At 45.4% G+C, this 17,856-nt stretch overlaps 1 protein-coding gene across 11 annotated transcripts in view; it reads right to left on the bottom strand.

Annotated features, from left to right (window-relative positions):
* NRAP (nebulin related anchoring protein) overlaps positions 1 to 17,856 on the bottom strand; it is a 67,381-nt gene that overhangs the window by 22,601 nt on the left and 26,924 nt on the right. For 10 of the 11 annotated variants that reach the window (XM_073240387.1, XM_073240388.1, XM_073240384.1 and 7 more), the window contains 12 exons: positions 17,664 to 17,765; positions 14,989 to 15,186; positions 14,321 to 14,425; positions 11,831 to 11,929; positions 10,634 to 10,738; positions 9,420 to 9,527; positions 7,565 to 7,876; positions 6,355 to 6,459; positions 3,549 to 3,647; positions 1,853 to 1,957; positions 1,013 to 1,120; positions 356 to 469 (listed from right to left, as the gene is read on the bottom strand). In XM_073240387.1, the coding sequence (XP_073096488.1) occupies positions 356 to 469; positions 1,013 to 1,120; positions 1,853 to 1,957; positions 3,549 to 3,647; positions 6,355 to 6,459; positions 7,565 to 7,876; positions 9,420 to 9,527; positions 10,634 to 10,738; positions 11,831 to 11,929; positions 14,321 to 14,425; positions 14,989 to 15,186; positions 17,664 to 17,765 (1,560 nt within the window). The remainder of the gene's footprint in view (positions 1 to 355; positions 470 to 1,012; positions 1,121 to 1,852; positions 1,958 to 3,548; positions 3,648 to 6,354; positions 6,460 to 7,564; positions 7,877 to 9,419; positions 9,528 to 10,633; positions 10,739 to 11,830; positions 11,930 to 14,320; positions 14,426 to 14,988; positions 15,187 to 17,663; positions 17,766 to 17,856) is intronic. The other variant, XM_073240390.1, reaches the window with a different exon arrangement.

Genomic DNA, 17,856 nt, shown 5'->3' with positions numbered 1-17,856 from the left:
TTTAAAAGTCTAAAACTTTTACATACAGTTTTCCATTTTTAAAGGTTTGCAATTAATTCACTCTGCAGAACGAACAGAACACCTCTGCAATCCAAATCCAGCCCACAGAGCCCCCTTTTGTAGCCACTGGTTAAACCATAGAATGTCGAGCATGGAAAGGAGCTAAAAGGTCAATGGGCCCAATGTGCCACTTGACTGAGGATGAAGCTGAAGCCCAGAGGGGCGCAGGGACCTCACAACACCACCTAAGTAGCTCTAGCAGAGCCAGTACCCATAACCAGAAGGACAGGCACCATTCACTGGCTGTGCATCATTAGGCGGGGGGCCCAGCTCCGTTGCATGTTCTCCCACTTACTTCACTCTGCAGCGAGCTCGCGTACACTGAATGTGCAAGGCTGACATCATCTTCCAAGCTCCGGGAGCCAAGCATCTGCCCTTTCATTTTCTCAAATGCCTCTTTGTATTTGTACTAAAGGGAAAGAAAGCGGGAGAGAGTAACAGCTCAGGGACAAGGGACACAGAATGGAAGAGGTGGGTATTGGGCAAAAATGTTTTGTTCTTTTGACAGTCCCTGGGTGAGTTAAAAGAAAACGCGTGGGAGTCGTCAAAAAGCCTATTCTTTCATATGCAAGACTCCCAATGCTAAAGGGCTGGATATGAAATGGCAGGACATGCTAGCACTCGGGCAGCCCACGTTGGAGGAAGGTGGTGCATTGTTAACAGTCTCTTCACATGGACTTGCTTTAGGAAAACGTTTGGCGGAGGGTGCATTTCATCTGCCCGGCGCCCATGGTTACAGTCCAGCATCTGGCTTTGTACCTGGGCAAGGGGGTTGTTTGTTGTAAGGTACATTCTTTCTCACTGGTCGTTATCTGATTGCCTCAGATAACACAGTCAGCGGGGAGAGGAGAGGATATTGTCCACAGGCAAAAGAAGGCAGGGGTTAGGGGCAAAAGGAGTAAAAAATTGGTTAGTATTCAACACCGTCACAGTGATGGAGGTGGACGCTCACATCGCTTATGATTTCACCAGAAGCCTTTGCTGCCTGGAATGGAATAGCATCCAGTCTCAGTTTATATCCGCCATCTCGAAGTTTGCTCCAGGATTCCTTATACCGCGTCTGTTGGGAAGATGCGCACAAATAAAGACTTTCACGTGACTTGGTCCTTTCCATTACCGAAATGGGAATCTGGTTTGCTATGGGGTTTTTTAATTCCCCAGTTGGAGTTAGAGATATTAAGGTTTAGCAAAAACCAACAAAGAGCTGGATCCTGCCTCGCGTCCACCCCTGGTGGCAGGTGGAGAGCCGGGGGGGGGGGGGGGGTGGGGGCTGGTAGTAAAAAGCAAGAACTTTGGAGTCAGACAGACCCAGACTTGTCTGAGCAGAAAGTTGATTGGAAAAAGGAGGCATGAGGCTATGTTCAGAGCTCTTCATGTGGCAAAAAGAGAACTCCATCGTCTATTTTGGAGAATAGGAAGGGGCTACTGGTACAGAATATGGGAGGGAAGACTGACATCTCCCAAATCCTTGCCACAGCCCTGGATCTACTCACCTTCTTTTGGGTGCTTCCATTTGAGGCCCTCAACACAAATGCCCTTTGTACTGAGATAGTTTTCCTAGTCCCATGCTTAGAAATGAGCTTGACTCTTTCTCAGACCAGCTACATAATTTGGAGGGCCCAGTACAAATGCAAATGTGTTCAAACGTGTCATTCAAAAAATTACACATTTCAAGCTGGTGACAGCAGAGCGTTAAACCAGACACTGGGCCCCTCCACACACAGATGCTGCACACTGCACAGGTGCCCTGACCTCCCATAATGAAACCCAGCGCCCCTTCCATTAACCTCACCTCGCTGATATTCATGGCATTCAGCTTGGCCAGCAGGACTTCAGGGGGGTCAGCTGTGGGTGTATAATGATGCTTCATGTTTTCTCCTTGCTCCTTGTATAACCTCTGTAGACAGGGAGAGGTTTGGCATTAGACCCGAAAGCCTGCTCCGTGCAGCCATCAGCCAAGTTACCCTCCAGGAGACAAGCGTTCAGCAGCTGCTGCCTCCCCAGAGAGACAGGCTCCAGGGTGCCCAGCCTCCACCTAGACTTCAGAGTTAGCAGGGTGATATTTGCATCACTCTCTCCCTAGTTCTACTTCCACCTCAGAACCTGACAGGCTGGTTACCTGTTACCACTCCGCTGCTGAGATGGGTGTCAAGTGAGAAAATGAGGTCTAGTTAACATCTAGCAATTTCGTTATTAACCATCAGCTGTGAGAGGGCATCGAACTTCAGAAGGCATGAGAGAAATAGCACTTCCACAGTGAGGTTTCCCCTGGACCTACTTCAATCCTTAGCCCATCCTCAATCTGAAGGCTTCTTGTGCTAATCAGTGTCTACTGGGATGGGGTGCTGTTCACCCAGAACTCTGATCTGGGCTTATGAGAGCTTAGTGGTGAGCGATGGCACTTGGTGCTGGTATCAGCCACCAGAGGAAGTTTCTAAAGCAGGCTTTTCCATACCAAATCTTATCAGTTGTGTCCAAGTTTCTACGTATCACAGCAGTGCCCTCTAGAGTTGGTTGGGGTGAGGAAGAAGCAGGCATTGTTTTCCTTCGTGCAAAAGTTGTCATTTGACCATCTCCATTTCTCAGAATTCAGTGGACTTCTGATGGGCTGATCGTCAGGAAATTATAAGTTTCTAAACCCACAAACTTGTAAATCATCCCACAACATATTCTGACAGGCACTCAGACCACTTCAGAATGCCCGTCAAATAAGGCACAACCAGAATAATTTGTGCCATTGGGAAGCAAGAGAGAGAATTTTCAAAGCCCTCCCCCACCAAGATGTGTAAATTTTCCTCATGGCAAGTTGAACAGTTTGAAGATGTTTAAAAGGTGTTTCTGCCTTGTGCAAACATCTGTGGGCCTCTCTCAGCAGAATCAACCAAACAGGGCTGATTCCCATTCTAAAGTGATTTTTTTAGAGGACCTTATCATTCGATTTAGTCTCCAACAAACTTTCGAACCTGTGTGCTGGGAGGACAGAAGGTCACATTGTAAAGGAAATCTGGGAAATGGCTTGAAAGTTAGTCTAATGTACATAATAAGTAAGACCCAAATAATTTTCAGGCTTTGAGGAATGCAGAGAGCAAGAATTCTTGCCCTTGGGTCCCAAGGAGCCTTAAGCATGGTTTCAGTATTCCAATTACCAAGAATTTCGCCCAAAAGTTCCAGTTCTGAACACAGGACTTTAAGACAAAAGGAGAGGGTCAAAGGCCCACCAGACAGATCTTGGAGACATGCAAATGGGAAGGGATGAGAGCACTGGGGCAGTGGGGGAGCAGAGCCCCACTTGGCATCCTAAGAGAAGGAACACCCATTTGCATCCTAATGAGGAAGCACCCCTGCTAAGGTGCGCCCCTGCTAAGGACAGGAAGCACCTTCATCCTTAGAACAACAGAAGCAGCAAGCCAAGAACCCCTCGGCTTCAATCGCAGTGTTGAAAGAAGAGCCCACCCTTCGAGTCATAATGTATATATATTATCACTTACATCCACTGCTTGGGTATAACTAATTCTGGCCTGGACCATCTCCGGAGTGTCTTTAATACTGGTAAACTTCAAAGCATCTGGATGCTGACGGTACTTCTTCTGTTGAGCAGAAAAAGATCAAAGCTGTGAATTTTGTGCTGCTCTTTCATGCCATTTGAAAGGGAAAATCATAGGTTGCTTGAGATTAGAGTGAATTCGTGAACATAATTATTATTCTGCTTCCTCCATCTTTATATCCGAGATGCCTTCAGGTTAATATTTGTTTCAATTTAAGAATAACCTCATGTCAATTAACATTAAAGTATTTCTACCTGGTGCAGAGAAAGCATCTCAAAATTAGGTTATCCTGGTAAAATACTATGGGAAACCCACTTAGGAAAGGATTCTTCTTATAGGCGTCAAATACCATCTTGCAGTTGTTTACGTATCTTAGCTTGGATCTCCCAAGCAAGAAAGAACATTCATAGTTACATTTATCAACTGAAGCTTCCTATTTTCATTCTACAAAAGGGCTTAACAGTGAAAACTCCTGCATTTAACAATTAGCGTTCGTACACTAGCCAATCCTTTAGAATCCAGTTCAGTTAACATAAACAATAATTCTTTAAAATGTTACAATAACAAGAAAAAGTATGCTACTATTAAAAGGAATCATCACACAATTTGAAGTAAAAATGTTAAAAATTACAAAAAATTTAAATGCTGGAGATCTAGATACCCAATTTTGTTTCCTGTTTGTTTTTTTAAATCAAAGTACATTTCCAGGAGACTATAATTGTTGTTATCTTACTGGAATTATGAAGTACATCTTTTCTAAAATCAAATAACTATTTTATAAATACTTCCTTATTTATCAGGTTGGATTTTTGTATACAAAGCTGTCTTAAGACATCGCTCAATATCCAGTCAAAATCTGGCCCATTACCTGTTTATGTAAATAAAGTTTTATTAGGACACAGCCATGCTTATTCATTTATGTACTGTCTATGGCTGTTCTCATGCAACAATGGCAGAGTCAAATAGCTGCCACATAAACCAGATGGCCCACAAAGCTGAAAATATTTACTATCTGGTTCTTTACAAAAACAGGTTTGCTGGCTCCTGCTTTAAATACTAGGTGTGTGGACATTTGTGACTCAACAGTGGCTGGCATTCTGTCTGCAAATTAAGAGGTTAGTCAATTTGACACTAAACTGGAAATGCATCAAACTGAACTGAGATGGTTAGGGAAAGTTGATGAAAGATGTCCTGCCTCAATAAAGTTTGAGAATTGGTATGAAGCACGGACAATAAGCACATTTGTTGAGTAAGTTTGAAAAATTAGGTGGAAAATTAAGACCACTGTGCAACACATGGTTCCAAAAAGATCTCTTGGCTGCCAGGCTAAGATGATGAAGGAATCATCTTAAAGTCTAAACTGTGTATTCATTGGTCTTTATTCTTTGCATCCTTTTATGAGTGGGCCTAATATTGAGAGTCTGGGACCATGAATGCTCAAACCTGAATGTTGCTCCTGTAAGTCATGCTAATTCTGCTAAGAGGGCCTTTCCTTAATGAGACTGAACTATTCAGGGCAGTTCAGTCTCCCCTGAGCTCCCAGGGTCTTCTGAGCCTTGAATGTTGATGAATGTTCCTAAAAATTAAGCCAATTAGAGTGAACCCACTTTTGAAATCAGCTCTGTGACATGTCAGATAACTGCAATACTTGCCCATGGGAAAATATCAGTGGCAGGCGGGTGTGTTTGAAAAAACCACATGGGTGTCTTTCTGTTTTTACTGTATATTCAGTAAGTCTCCTCCAAAGAAGGTTCCAGGAGGCTCACTGCCAAGACTAAATTCTTCTGGGACTATGGCCATTACGGTCTCCTCCCCCACCCAGAAAAGTCCAGAAAGACCAGGCTATTCTGAAGGCAACTTTAAAAATGCTCACTTGCTTTCTGTAAAAGTTCCTCTCCAAACAGAATGAACAGAGGTGGATTTGTGTTGTTTGAGGGTATGCAGCCTCCTTGTGAGTATGAGGCAATGACAACTCTCCAGTGTGTCTAGTCTAGTGCCTCTCCATCTTTTGGCAACCTCTGGAGATATTTTTTGTTGTCAGAGCTAGGCAGAGGCACTGCTGGCATGTAGTGGGTAAAGGCCAGGGGTGCTGCCCAACATCTTACAAGGCCCAGGACAGCAGCCCCTACAACAAAGGGTTTTCAAGTGTCAATCAGTGCTGAGCTTGAGAAACGCTGATCTAGGCTTTAAAAGATGTACTCAATCATATTGTCTTAAAATGTGAGCAATTTTATAAGCCACAATTCCTTAGGGTCCAGCTAGGGTGGCTACAAGAAGACAGGAGTGAGATTTAAATAGAAGTGAGCCCCACCCACCCCACAAGAAGGGAGAACTGGGTAACATGTTCAACACCACATGAGAATTCAAAATCTGTTTACACTGAGGCAGAAACAGAGGAAATGTGCATAAATTCACAAAAGGGCTTTCCTGGTGCAATACATGCATCATTTTATCACCTTTCCCGTGTCGCTTCATTAAAAAGGTAAATTGATGGGTAGCAATTGAGCCCCTTTTGATTGTCATTATTATTCATAATATCATTTGTCACCCACTTTGTTTTTGCCGGGGCTCTATGGGCCCCTACTGGTGTGTGTCTGGTGTATGGTTTCCCTCTAATTACCAGCCCTAGTCTGGGTATGGAGACCTTTCATGTAGCTTTGCCTTTTGAGTGGAAATTATTTTAATTTTATACAGAAATGCCACACGCCTAGTGCAGCCAGGCCTGTTGCACGCTGTCAGGAAATCTCACCTCGCTAATGAGTTCTCCTGCCTTCTTCGCCTGCTCCACATTTAATGACCCGGTAGCGACCCAGCCCGTGCCTTTCATCCACTTCGCATCTGCCCTGTATTGGTTCTGACAAAGGAGAAAGGGGAAAAAAAAGGCAGGCCATTGTTGGTGCACAGACATTTAAAGGGCTATTAACAGCTCCCGGATGTAGCTTTGCTGCCAGCCGACTCAAATTAGATGCCACTTTTGTCTTATCGATTTCTGCACCCTCACAGGTAAGGCTCCAAAATGTAAATTAATGTCCGCTTTAATTGGAGCGCCCTGCTGGTGGCGTAGGCCCCACCCCACACTATCGGAGGTGGAGCTGGAGGGGTAGAATCCACCTTATCCCTCATTATGGACTTGTGTCTACCTTGGAAAGAGGAGCGTCCTCATTGTCTGCTTTCCCCATTTTCTTGTTTAAAATGACATGCAGGGGAGAAGAAAATGAGAACTCACAACAGAACCCAGGTGGGGAGCTATTTGAGGGAATTTCACAAGACATCCGAGGCTTCCCATGGCGTCCATTCCTTCCTAAGCACCTCGGTGCAGAGCAAGGCCTATTTCTCATTTCTTTACTTGCCATTTGAAGGAACAGTTTTAATGGGAAGCCATTTAAATGGACACTTCACTGAAACTAGATGTCACCCGTCTGCCCTGAAACAGCTCTGTCAGGAAGGGTGTGTCTACATTGCCCCCTCCCCATCCCGAAGGTAACCGACTGGCTGGCCGGCTGACCTGCCTTTTCAGCTCAACTTTCTTGTACAAGAGTCAACTGAAGACAGACGAAAAGTGAACCAGGTGGGGAACAGAAGGAGAAAGGGGAGAGGGTTGTGAGATGAGCAATCTGCCCATTCTAAAAATGGGGACTGCTGAAGTTCCAACCAGTGTGGGAGGTCACAGTTAAGAAGGTAACAAATGCATTTTCCCCCAGCAATAAAAGGAAACATGGAAAATGTGCATAGAACGGAATTCCAAGAATAAGAAAGTAGCTTTCTGATTTTCCATTCGGTAGTCTAGAATCTAAAATGGGCATAGTTTGAATAAAAGTTAAACCACTACGAAGCTAAAATGTTTCCATTTAGGGATCCAGAAACAGATACCTCAGACTATAAATTATTGTCTTGAAGGGCTTGGGAAAACCCTCTCACCGACACCAGCACATGCACGCACGCACGCACACAGAGCTTACATCGCTCTGTAAACTGTAAGCCTTCTTGGCCCATTCCACCTTCATGTCTGTGGGCAAAGCCGTGAAGCGATGTGACGCTGTCTTGTAGCCTATGTCTGTGGCTAAATGCTGAGCCTTGCGGGCGTGCACAAGGTGGATCATATCCAGGGGGACATGGCACTGGGATTTGGTGTCCTCAAATCCTTTCTTGTATTCCAATTCACTCTGCAGCTTGGACATTTGCAGTGAGTGGCTCATTTGCGAATCACCCTGGGCATCCTTGGCCCCAATTAGCTTCCCTCTGGACCTCTCATAATCCTCCTTATACTTCACCTAAATGAGAGGAAGAGAGCAGGGCTACATTAGACTCTCCTAAAGGAATGGTTAAGTTCAAACCACAGGAATGAAAGTTAAAATAAAACCATACAACAGAATCCTACTAGAGTTCATGTCATGAAGAGCTTGCCTCCAAATTTTGAACAACTGATAGGCTTCTTTTCAACAAACAGTGAGATAAAATATTATTACCCATTATTTCCTTTTTCACCTCAGCTGTCAGAAATCTCAGAGCTAAACTGAATGCTCAGCTATGGAACAGTCTTCTCCCAATTTCCTGGTGAAATTCCATCTTTGTTCTGTATTATTTGAGATCACTCTTTCTGGATTTATTTTTAAGGCCTGTTGCATTCGTGAAAGCCCCTTTAAAATTCTTTTTGGTAATAGTGAGAAAATTTTAAATAAAAGGTAGTCATGAAATGAAAAAGATGCAGAATATCCAAAATACAACTGCTGTTTGAAAAGGAGCTCAAATTGAAGAACAACTGGGCTACACAGAAATATTCAGGAGTTCGAGGAACAAAAGGGAGCATGCAGGCTTGGATAAAAACACTAGGCCAAGAGGAATGAAGATCAGAAGAAAGAATCAATATGGAAATGCTTGAAAAATAGGATACCAGTGTGTGGCACCATTTTCAACTTTATCATTACTGTGGCCATTGGCAGATTTGGGCTCCACTCTCATCTCTGCCAAAAGCAACAGGGTGAGTATCTGCCACCATTTATAGAACACTTACTCTGAGCTGGGTATGGTATCAATGAATGGCATCAACCATTCAAAGTGCATCTGCAGACCCAGTGCTGGTTTGGAAATGTTACCAGTTGATGAGATGAGGAGCTGGTGTCGAATGTCAATCAACAGCATCACCCAGCCCTGTTTCATTCAGCTTATATCTATATCTATCTATCTATCTGTCTGTCTATCTATCTATCTATCTATCTATCTATCTATCTATCTATCTATCTATCTATCTATCTATCTGTGAATGTTTGGGAAGCAAGGGTCTCTTGATGAAGAAAACATTCTGGCTCTTTATCTCACTCACATCAGACTCACAACTGTCTGCACTCATCTGCAGAATTCCCTGTGCCTCAAGTCAGTTCATTTCCTCATAGCCATTTTGCAATTGCCAGTTGAGACTTTGAAAGGTTAAACAACAGCCCCAAGTCACAGTGCTAGTAAGTGGTGGAACTAGGGTTTTATCCAAGGTCTACCTGACACCAGGGCCTGTACTCTGAGTCATTAACAGGCTGCAGCATCCTCAGAGAGTCATGCAATGTCTCAGTTTACCTGTAAACTGAGCTATTTGGATTACTACGCTTACTACTACCACTAATAATAAATTTCTACTTACTGAAAATCAATGTGTGGCAGGCCATGTGTTAGGCACCTACATGGTTATCTCATGGAAAGGGGGTTATATTTATCCATTTTACAGATTAGAACCCTGAGGCTCAGAGAGATTAAGAACTTGCCCAGACCCTTTACAGATCAACCGGATGTAAATAGGCAGGATTCGTGGTGTCCTGTACAACTCACCTCACTGGCCAGATCCCTCTTGGCTTTGGCTGCCAGAAAGGCCAAGGAGTCAAGACGTAGCTCAAATCCTTTTGCTTTCTGATTCTCCCAGGTGCTCTTATACAGTTTCTACAGGGATTTAGGAGAGAAGAGCTTATCCTCCTGTGAGAGAGCTTCCTAGACCTTGTAACTACCTCTCTCTAGGAGGCAAACACCACTTCCACACTTCCACAGAAAGGTCAAGAACCACAGAAACCCCATAGCCTGAATACAGCCAGGCCTCTTGTTCCTGCCCTCAGCCTTCTTAACACATCAAGAGAAGAACTTGACTTCCAGAGGCCTTGAAAAATACTAGGAGTCTTCATAGAAGTCTCAAAGACATGCTTAAGGTGGAATATTATTGCAAAACACACAGAAACATATCTGAAGGCTGTTCTCCATCTCTGTCCACACCCCCCCATGCAGCCCAGGTGCTTCTCCAGCTGCATTCCCTTCTCTTTCTGCTGCCAGCCTTTTGTCCACTTGGGTCTTCTCCTTGTTGCTCCCATTTCCTGTCCTGCCCAGATTGCAAATTCTTTCTTCTGGAAGGCTCTCCTCTCAATTTAGCCTCTGCTGCTCCTTCTAATCCTCCTCTCTACCCATTGCTCTGATCAGGACCCCAAAGACCTAGGAGCTGAATGGAGGAGCTATAGAAGGCCCCTCCTTAAAAGACAGAAGAAAGTTGGGACTGTGCCTGCTTTCATGCCTGAGAGTAATGGCTACCCTGCTGCTCATCCCTCCAAGCACTCACTGAAGCCTCATAACAACCCCATGAGGAAGAGACTAGTATTGCGCTCACTTTACCAACAGGGCAATGAGAGCAAAGGATTTGCCCAAGGTCACAGACTTGACGTGGCAGCACCAGGGCTCAAACTCGAGCAGTTGGAACTAACATCTGAACTCGTGCTCCCTTCTATGAATGCGCTAATGCTGTTTCAGCCAGACCTCGGAATAACCCCTGCCTCCTGCCCTACTATACAGTCGGGGTTTCAAATCACCTCAGAATATTCTTATGAAAGGTTGTCCATCCCGCCCCCTAAAACACTGGTCAGGAACAAGGTCTGCCAGACAAGCTGTTTACAATGACCAGAAGCATGTGACCTCAGTGGGCACACTAATTCGGTGGGTGGGTCTTGCTGACCAGGCACCTACACAGGGAGGCAGGGCCCACAGCTGGCTACTCCCACTCACTGTACCTCACTGAGATTGGCAGCATTGACTCGGGCCTGTAAGAAGAGAGGCTCGTCTTTGCTCATGCTGTATTGATGGACAGACTGCTCGTTTCCTGCCTTGTAGGCCACCTGTTGGGAGAGAGCACCAGGTCAGGAGCAGGTGCAGTGGCATCACTCATGGGTCTTCATGTCTGCTTGGCTCTTCTGTGACTTGCATGGCAAGTGCATTATGAAACCTACTAGCCCAGATGCCAGCTGGCAGAACACAGCACATGAGGCTGAAGGCGGGGGACAGGAAGGGAGAAAGCAAAGAGCAGGGGGGGAGCTGGGAGAAGAATGTGGCCAGGACAGCAACCTGAAAGTCCTGCCAAGAGTTTGTTTTCACACTTTTCACTTGAGAAGACATCAACCTCCCCGAGCTATTCCATTTATATGGCTGCAGCCACAAAGAATAACCCACCAGCTGCTCAGATGAGCATAGACCCCGCAAATGGGAAAAGAAGAAGCATCCTCTGCCCCCTGTACCCACAGGTACTGACACCTGGAAAGTGAGCAGCGACCACAAAGGCAACAGGGGTGAACATCTCCTCCAAGGAAAATGTATCACTCTTGCTATTTCTCAAGTTTCCAAGGTTTCCAAATACTCCCCAATTTGACTTTCCAAGTAGTGAGTGGCTTTCTGCCGACTCATTTATGCTGATAGCCTCCTTTCTGGCAGGTGTACCTGGACCGTTAGGAAGAGCTGGCTAGATTGTAGCAGCTGGGCACCTGCTCCACGCAGAAGCACACAAAGTGTTGAACACTAACATGCAAACAGCATATGTGGTGTTTTATTGTTCTGCCTCCCGTATTTAGGCTCTAGTAGGTATACAATGCACACATCCGCAAGCAAGCATTCTCCTCCTCCAAGAGAATCCTGTGCTGGGTGAGAGAGAAGGAGGAGAAAGAGGGAACTCAGCAAGACTAAAGGCTGGGAAGGAATAACATCAGTTGGCATCTATCCCTAACCAGCAGGGGGGAAGTGTGGTGTGGGTGGCAGGCAGGCCTGGTGAGCAGTTCCCAGAGACAGCCTGGAAGCCTGTGGCAAGTTGGGTCCAACCTATTTAAAGGGAAGGCTCTTTGGTCCCCAGGTTGTGCCTGGGCAGCCCCGGCTCCTGTCCCCAGAGGTTCCCAGGCCCATGACACAGCCGCCTGGTGGCAAAAGGGCAGCTCAGGACTCACCCCGCTCTGCAGCTCCTGGCTCTTCTTGGCGTGCTCCATCTGGGTGCTGTCGGCCACACTGGTGAACTTCAGCTCATCCACCTTCTGCCTGTAGTTTTTCTGTTTCCAAAATAAAGGGGCCCCACCGCATTAGGAGTGGCTTGTCCCCACCAGCACACACATGCACACTCACATACGCACACATTCGGGGACCCAAGCATGGGTCCTGCCGCTTTAAACTGAGATGGTCTGCTCTGGTGATCATGTTTTAGTCGCTACTACTGAGTAGGGATTTGAATTTTTCCCCCTCAATAAAAATGCTGTATTTCACCACGTGCCCTGGGAGGTATCCATTTTATAAAATGAGGTCTGACATAGGAGAGTGAGGTGGAGGGAACTTGGAGTTCACAACCACAAAGACCAAGGTCCAAATCTCAGCTCCACCTCTTTGCAGCTTCACGACCTTGGGTATATCACTTAATCACCGGAACCACTCTTGCTTCAGCTGTACTGTGAGGAAAACAGCAGAAGAGTGGAGGCCCCAAAGCTGTGCTTTCCATGAGCAGAGTCCTTGCGCAGTCAGTGCCCGCTGCATGAGCCGTCATTTGTAACCGTTATTCACAGTGTGATATTATCCAAGAGGCAACTAAGCACTAAGGGAGGGAAATGCCAGGAGCCGCAGACACGAGGCTAGTGTCATGTGGGATTCATCCTCACGGCTTCTTAATGTCCTGGATGACTAAGGGCTTGCCTTCATGGTGTCCCCATCTCACAGCCACAGGGTAACTGGCAAAATTTCAAATGTGCTAATTCTGTTCCCCCACAGACCCTTCTCTCCCCTCCCAGGGATTGGTTCCTCTAGCATTTCCCCTGGAGGTGCCAGAGTCAACAGGAAAGGCAGCTGCTGAGGATGCTCGTTGAAGCAGAGCTTCCCTTGGTGGGGAGATCAGAGATAAGCAGGACCCCCAGTGCTGTCAGCAGGAGGTTCAGAGATACCAATGGGACCCCAAATAGGGATTAGAATATTCAAACTCCAAATGTCCTCCCTTTAGGAAAAAAATTCTGGAGAAGACTTTCCAAAGAAACTTGTGCTTTTTCTTTTTCAGTTCCAGGGTGTTGAATGGAGAAAATTTCAGCACACCACTGAAGGAGGTCATGTTGCCCATCCATGGTTGGCAATGAATGCCCAGTCACCACAGACTCTACGTTGGTCAATCCTAAGGACTTACTGAGGAGCCAAGAATCTACCCTGTACACAACAGGGATGTAAAACAGGCCAAGAAAATGGTATCTTCCTGGCCCTCAAGGAGCTTAACAATTAGTAGGCCCAGGAAGTGAGAAAGAAATCAAAATTCCAAAGGCTGAAGGGTCAGCTGGTCAGGTCGTCTTATCATGCCCCTATCCAAGACAAATGGGGTTCTGGTGGCTTCACCTGGCTCTCGGCTGGTCTCAAAGAAGCTAAGTAATAGCAACTCTGAAAGGTTAGTCCCTCCTATCTACTTCCTTAGACATACAGTCTAACTTTAATTGTGCCTGTGTCTCACAGAAGTTTAAGTACACTGGAAAAAATAAGAATAACTTACAAAATGTGCCTTGTAGATGCAATATGGCTTCAAGGTCAAGGGCAGGGGCATTGCACCAAACACACTGGATAAAGGCCCCAGATCTGCTCCTCACCTGAAATGTGACTTTAAGTCTCACTTTTCAAATGTGTCACATGGGGATATTAATAGGATATTAATAGCATCTACTCACACGGGGCTATTGTGAGCAAGAAACGAACAATATGAAGAAATGACCACTCAGGGTGGTCAATAAATGAGAGCAATTATTGCATAATCATTGGCAGTCTGCAAATGGCAGCTACCCTTATCGCTATTATTATCGTTTACAAGAGATATGCCAATTCAGCCTTCCTGGTTCTGAAACAAGAATCCCCTCTGAAGGTCCCAAATGGAGTTCCTGAAATAGTCACATTTCTAAATGAAATGCCCTTCAAAAGTCTGCTGCCTGCTGCCAAAGCCAGCCTACCCAGTGTGAAGAGAAGCACAGGCTGAGAACTACAGGGACTTGGAGAGGAATCTCTTCAATGTTCTAGTTTTACATGAGAGGAAGAGGATCAGAGGGCTGAGCGACTTGCCCAAAGTCTGCAGTGACTTGAAGGCACAGCCATAATGAGAATGCTGACCTCCTAATATCAGACTCTCCGTTTCACACACTCCTTAACTAACACGGTCTTCCAGCGTGTGAACTGCTTGTGTATTATAGCCCTACTGAAATATTCTTTGGAGGCAAGTACTTAAAGTAAATTGGAGGCTTCTTACAAACACCTGCCCCAGAAGTGTGAGGATGTGGAAGGTTAATTCAGGGTGTGCTACAGGTGCAAAGCAAAGAACTCCTCCAAGTCACGCCCAAGCGTGGGGGCCGGGGAGGTGGACTCAGAGGAAAGTATGGCTCTTGGTGACTCAGGTGTTGAGAACTCCTCAAAGCCAGGGCCTAAGCTCAGGTTACCTCGCTGACCAGCTGTCCAACCTTCTTGGCCTGTTCCAGATTGAGGCTCCCCTCAGTCAGCCAACTGACTCCTTTCATCCATGCCAGGTCAGCCTTGTACTGCAGCTGCAAGGGAAGAATCCAAGCTACAACCAGACACACGGATGCAGACTGAGCAAAGCTGACAGGAGGGTCAGGAAAATGCATGCCCTGCCTTTGTCTTCTACAACAGCTGCCTCCTCCTTTATAGTTGGCAGAACTCTACTTGGGGGTGAAGCCACTGGGCCCACCTTACCGCCAGAAGAGCATGCTCGACCTCAGCACTGAAATACCACAACCTTACCAAATAGAGGGCCTTTCAGACATTTTGAAAGGCCAAGGACCCTATCAACCATCCTGCTAAATTTCCAAAATTTTCTTACTATTCAACACTGCATCCCTTTTGCTCATCCCCATTACCAACATCTTGGCTTCTGCTGCAGTAGGTCTGAGAGCCAATCCTCCATCCTCTAGTCTCCATTGTCTCAACTCTATCTATAACCTATTCATCCTCCCACGGCCCAGCACATCTCAGCAGTTCTTTGAGTCCTGTAATAGATTCATGCACAGGTTCAAAGTCACTCTGAATGTGTCACTGTATCCAATCACAAGAGAAGCTTGGGGAGAACTGGCAATGAGCCAGGACTCACCTCACTCTGGAGCCCGTAGGCTTTCTTGGCCCACTGAGTCTTCATGTCTTCGGGCAGTGCAGTGTATTCATGCAGCTTCTTCCTGTAGTCCAGGTTGCTGGCCAGGGCTTGGGCCTTCTTAGCATGCTTGATGTGTACCATATCCATGGGTAGGTGAAAGTGGGTCTTACTCTCTTCAAAACCTTTCTTATATTCAACCTTGAATATACCAGAAAGAGGCCCATTACTTGAAGCCTGCCTTTGCAGGAGTGATGTAAAAACACAGGAAAGAAGCCCAGGTTTCATGAGGAATTGGCTTTCTTGGGAATGCTACCCATTTGTCAGAAGGGTGTGACCTGATTCCTGGCTCTTTAAGGTGGTGGTGCCGAGGAGCTGAGGTTGCCCCTGCTTTGTCTTGAAGGTGTGCCCCTCAACAATCCTAAATATTCTTACCTGGCTGCTCCAGGGGGAGAACACTCTATCTCTGATTTCTGTAGAAGCTTTAAGAGAGAGAATAACAAAGCTTGGGCTCCAGAGCCAGCCAAACCTGAGTTCCAAACTGATCTGAGCTTCACCAGCTGGAGGGCCTCTGGAAAGTTACACCACCTCTCTAAGAGTCCACGACTGTGATAAGTAAATGAAATCGCAGCTGAAACCTGCTTAGTGCAGAGACTGGAAGATAGCAAATACTTGATAAAGGTTAGCAATGAGGATGGCAATGATTATGGTGTTGAGGGTGGGGATCATGGTGCTGGTGTTGGTGGTGATAAGGGTGGTGATCCTGGTGATAGCGATGTTGATGATAATAGTGGTAGTGATGTTGGTGGTGTTGGTGGTGATGATGGTGGTGACGAGGGTGGTGTGGTGGTGGGTAAGGTAGCATGCTACAGTATTAGCAGTATGGTGCCAGGAAGAGTTCTAGGATCTAATTCTCTACCCCTCCACACTGTCTAATATATGATTTGGGGCAAGACACAATCTTTTTGGCTCCAGGTGCTCCAGCTGAAAATGTGAAATACCATTTTGTTCTTTGTCGATACTGAAGCCAAATCCTCAATGTCTCTGTGTGCTTCATGACTATGCACTTCACAGGGCTTCACAGGGCTTGTTTGATAGTCACTTCCAAAGTGGGAACCCAGATGCCAACTCTCTAATTCTATTCAAGCTATGGCTCCTTAATGACTCATCAGATAATTATATCTGACTGCACCATCAGAGCACCATAAGCTGGCTTCACACTTTGGAACAGCAATTGTAAGGCAGAAACCCAATGTTCTTATGTCCTTTCGGCCTGTTAGGCACTGGCAGGGGAGACTTGCTTAGCAACCAGGTCTGTCCCTTCCAGCAGAACTGTCCTTCCCCAAAGGATTTTGGCAAATGACATTTATCAAGGTTAATGTCCAGCCATCACAGTTATTTACAAGCAGCATCATTTTTTTTGATTGGTTGGAGCCTGGACGCCTCAGTGGTTTGTTAAATATTTTGAAAATCACGTGTGATTGTGACCACAGGATTCATCCAGATATTTCCACAAAAAGTAGGATCCTTACTGTCTAACTCTCCAAGGAGAATTAAGCTCCATTAGGAAGGAGCCCTGTTATGCATTGTCCATTCTTAGAGCCCCAGGATCTGTCCCCCTTGCACAGGATATTGTCCGGGATAGTTGTTTGTAAATATCTATGGAATGTATAAATGTAGCCAACACCTTTGTACCTTGGTCAGTAGATGCTGGTCACCCTTAGGGGCTATACACCTTATCTTTTCTAAAAGAATAGTATGCTAACCAATGCTGGTGAGGATGCAAAGAAATGGGAACCCTCTTACACTGTTGGTGGGAAAGTGAATTGATGCAACCACTGTAGAAAGCAGTATGGAGATTCCTCAAAATAATAAAAATAGAAATACTGTTAGACCCAGTAATTTCACTTCTAGGAATTTACCCCCCAAAAATAAAATCCCTGATTTGAAAAGATAGATGCACCCCTATGTTTATCATAGTACTATTTACAATAGCCAAGCTATGGAAGCAACCTAAGTATCCATTAATAAATGAATGGATAAAGAAGATGTGGTACATATACACAATGGAATATTATTCAGCCATAAAAAGAAAATAAATGCTGCCATTTGCAATAGCATGGATGGATCTAGAGGGTTTTACGTTCAGTGAAATAAGCCAGGTGGAGAAACAAATACCATGACTTTACTTACTTGCGGAGTACAAAAACAAAGCAAAACAGAATGAACAAAACAGCAGTAGACTCATACACACTGAGAAGTGACTAGTGGTTACCACCAGGGAGGGAGTGGGGTGGTTGGGGGGGGGGGGGAAGGGGGATAAAGGAGCACAATAATTCACAATCACAATATAAATTGGTCACAGGGAGGGCAGCACAGTATGGAGAATACAGTCAATGATTTTGTAACATCTTTCTATGTTGATAGTAACCGCACTAGAGGGGGTGAGGATTTAATAATACGGTTAACTGTTGAACCACTGTGCATAACATTTGAAACCAATATAAGAAAAAAAAAAATAGCATGCTTTGGCAAAATGAGGAAAGTGAACAAACTTCTCATGCAAGCCAGGAAAGAAATTGTAGGTGGAAGTCAATAAAAAGGTAAGAGTCCCAGGTGAAGCAGGCCTGGCCAAATTTTCAACACTAAGGAAAAGGTTGTGGGAGAAAAGAGTTTACCTCGCTGCTCATCTTGGCAACCTGCAGGGAGTGCAGAAGCCTGGAGTCTGTAGTTCCCATGACTCTGCCTTTCATTTTTTCATATTCTTCTTTGTATTTAATCTTGAGCAAAAGAAGAAAGTCTACCATCAAGGAAAGAGAAACTTTGCCATCTACGAGGCTCTGGTTTTAACAAGAGCAAGGGGAACCATTC

This window comes from Manis javanica, chromosome 7 (assembly GCF_040802235.1).
Source record: "Manis javanica isolate MJ-LG chromosome 7, MJ_LKY, whole genome shotgun sequence".
Lineage (NCBI taxonomy): Eukaryota > Metazoa > Chordata > Mammalia > Pholidota > Manidae > Manis > Manis javanica.
The sequence above is the reverse complement of the archived record's forward strand: the minus strand, read 5'-3'. Positions and strand labels throughout refer to the sequence as shown.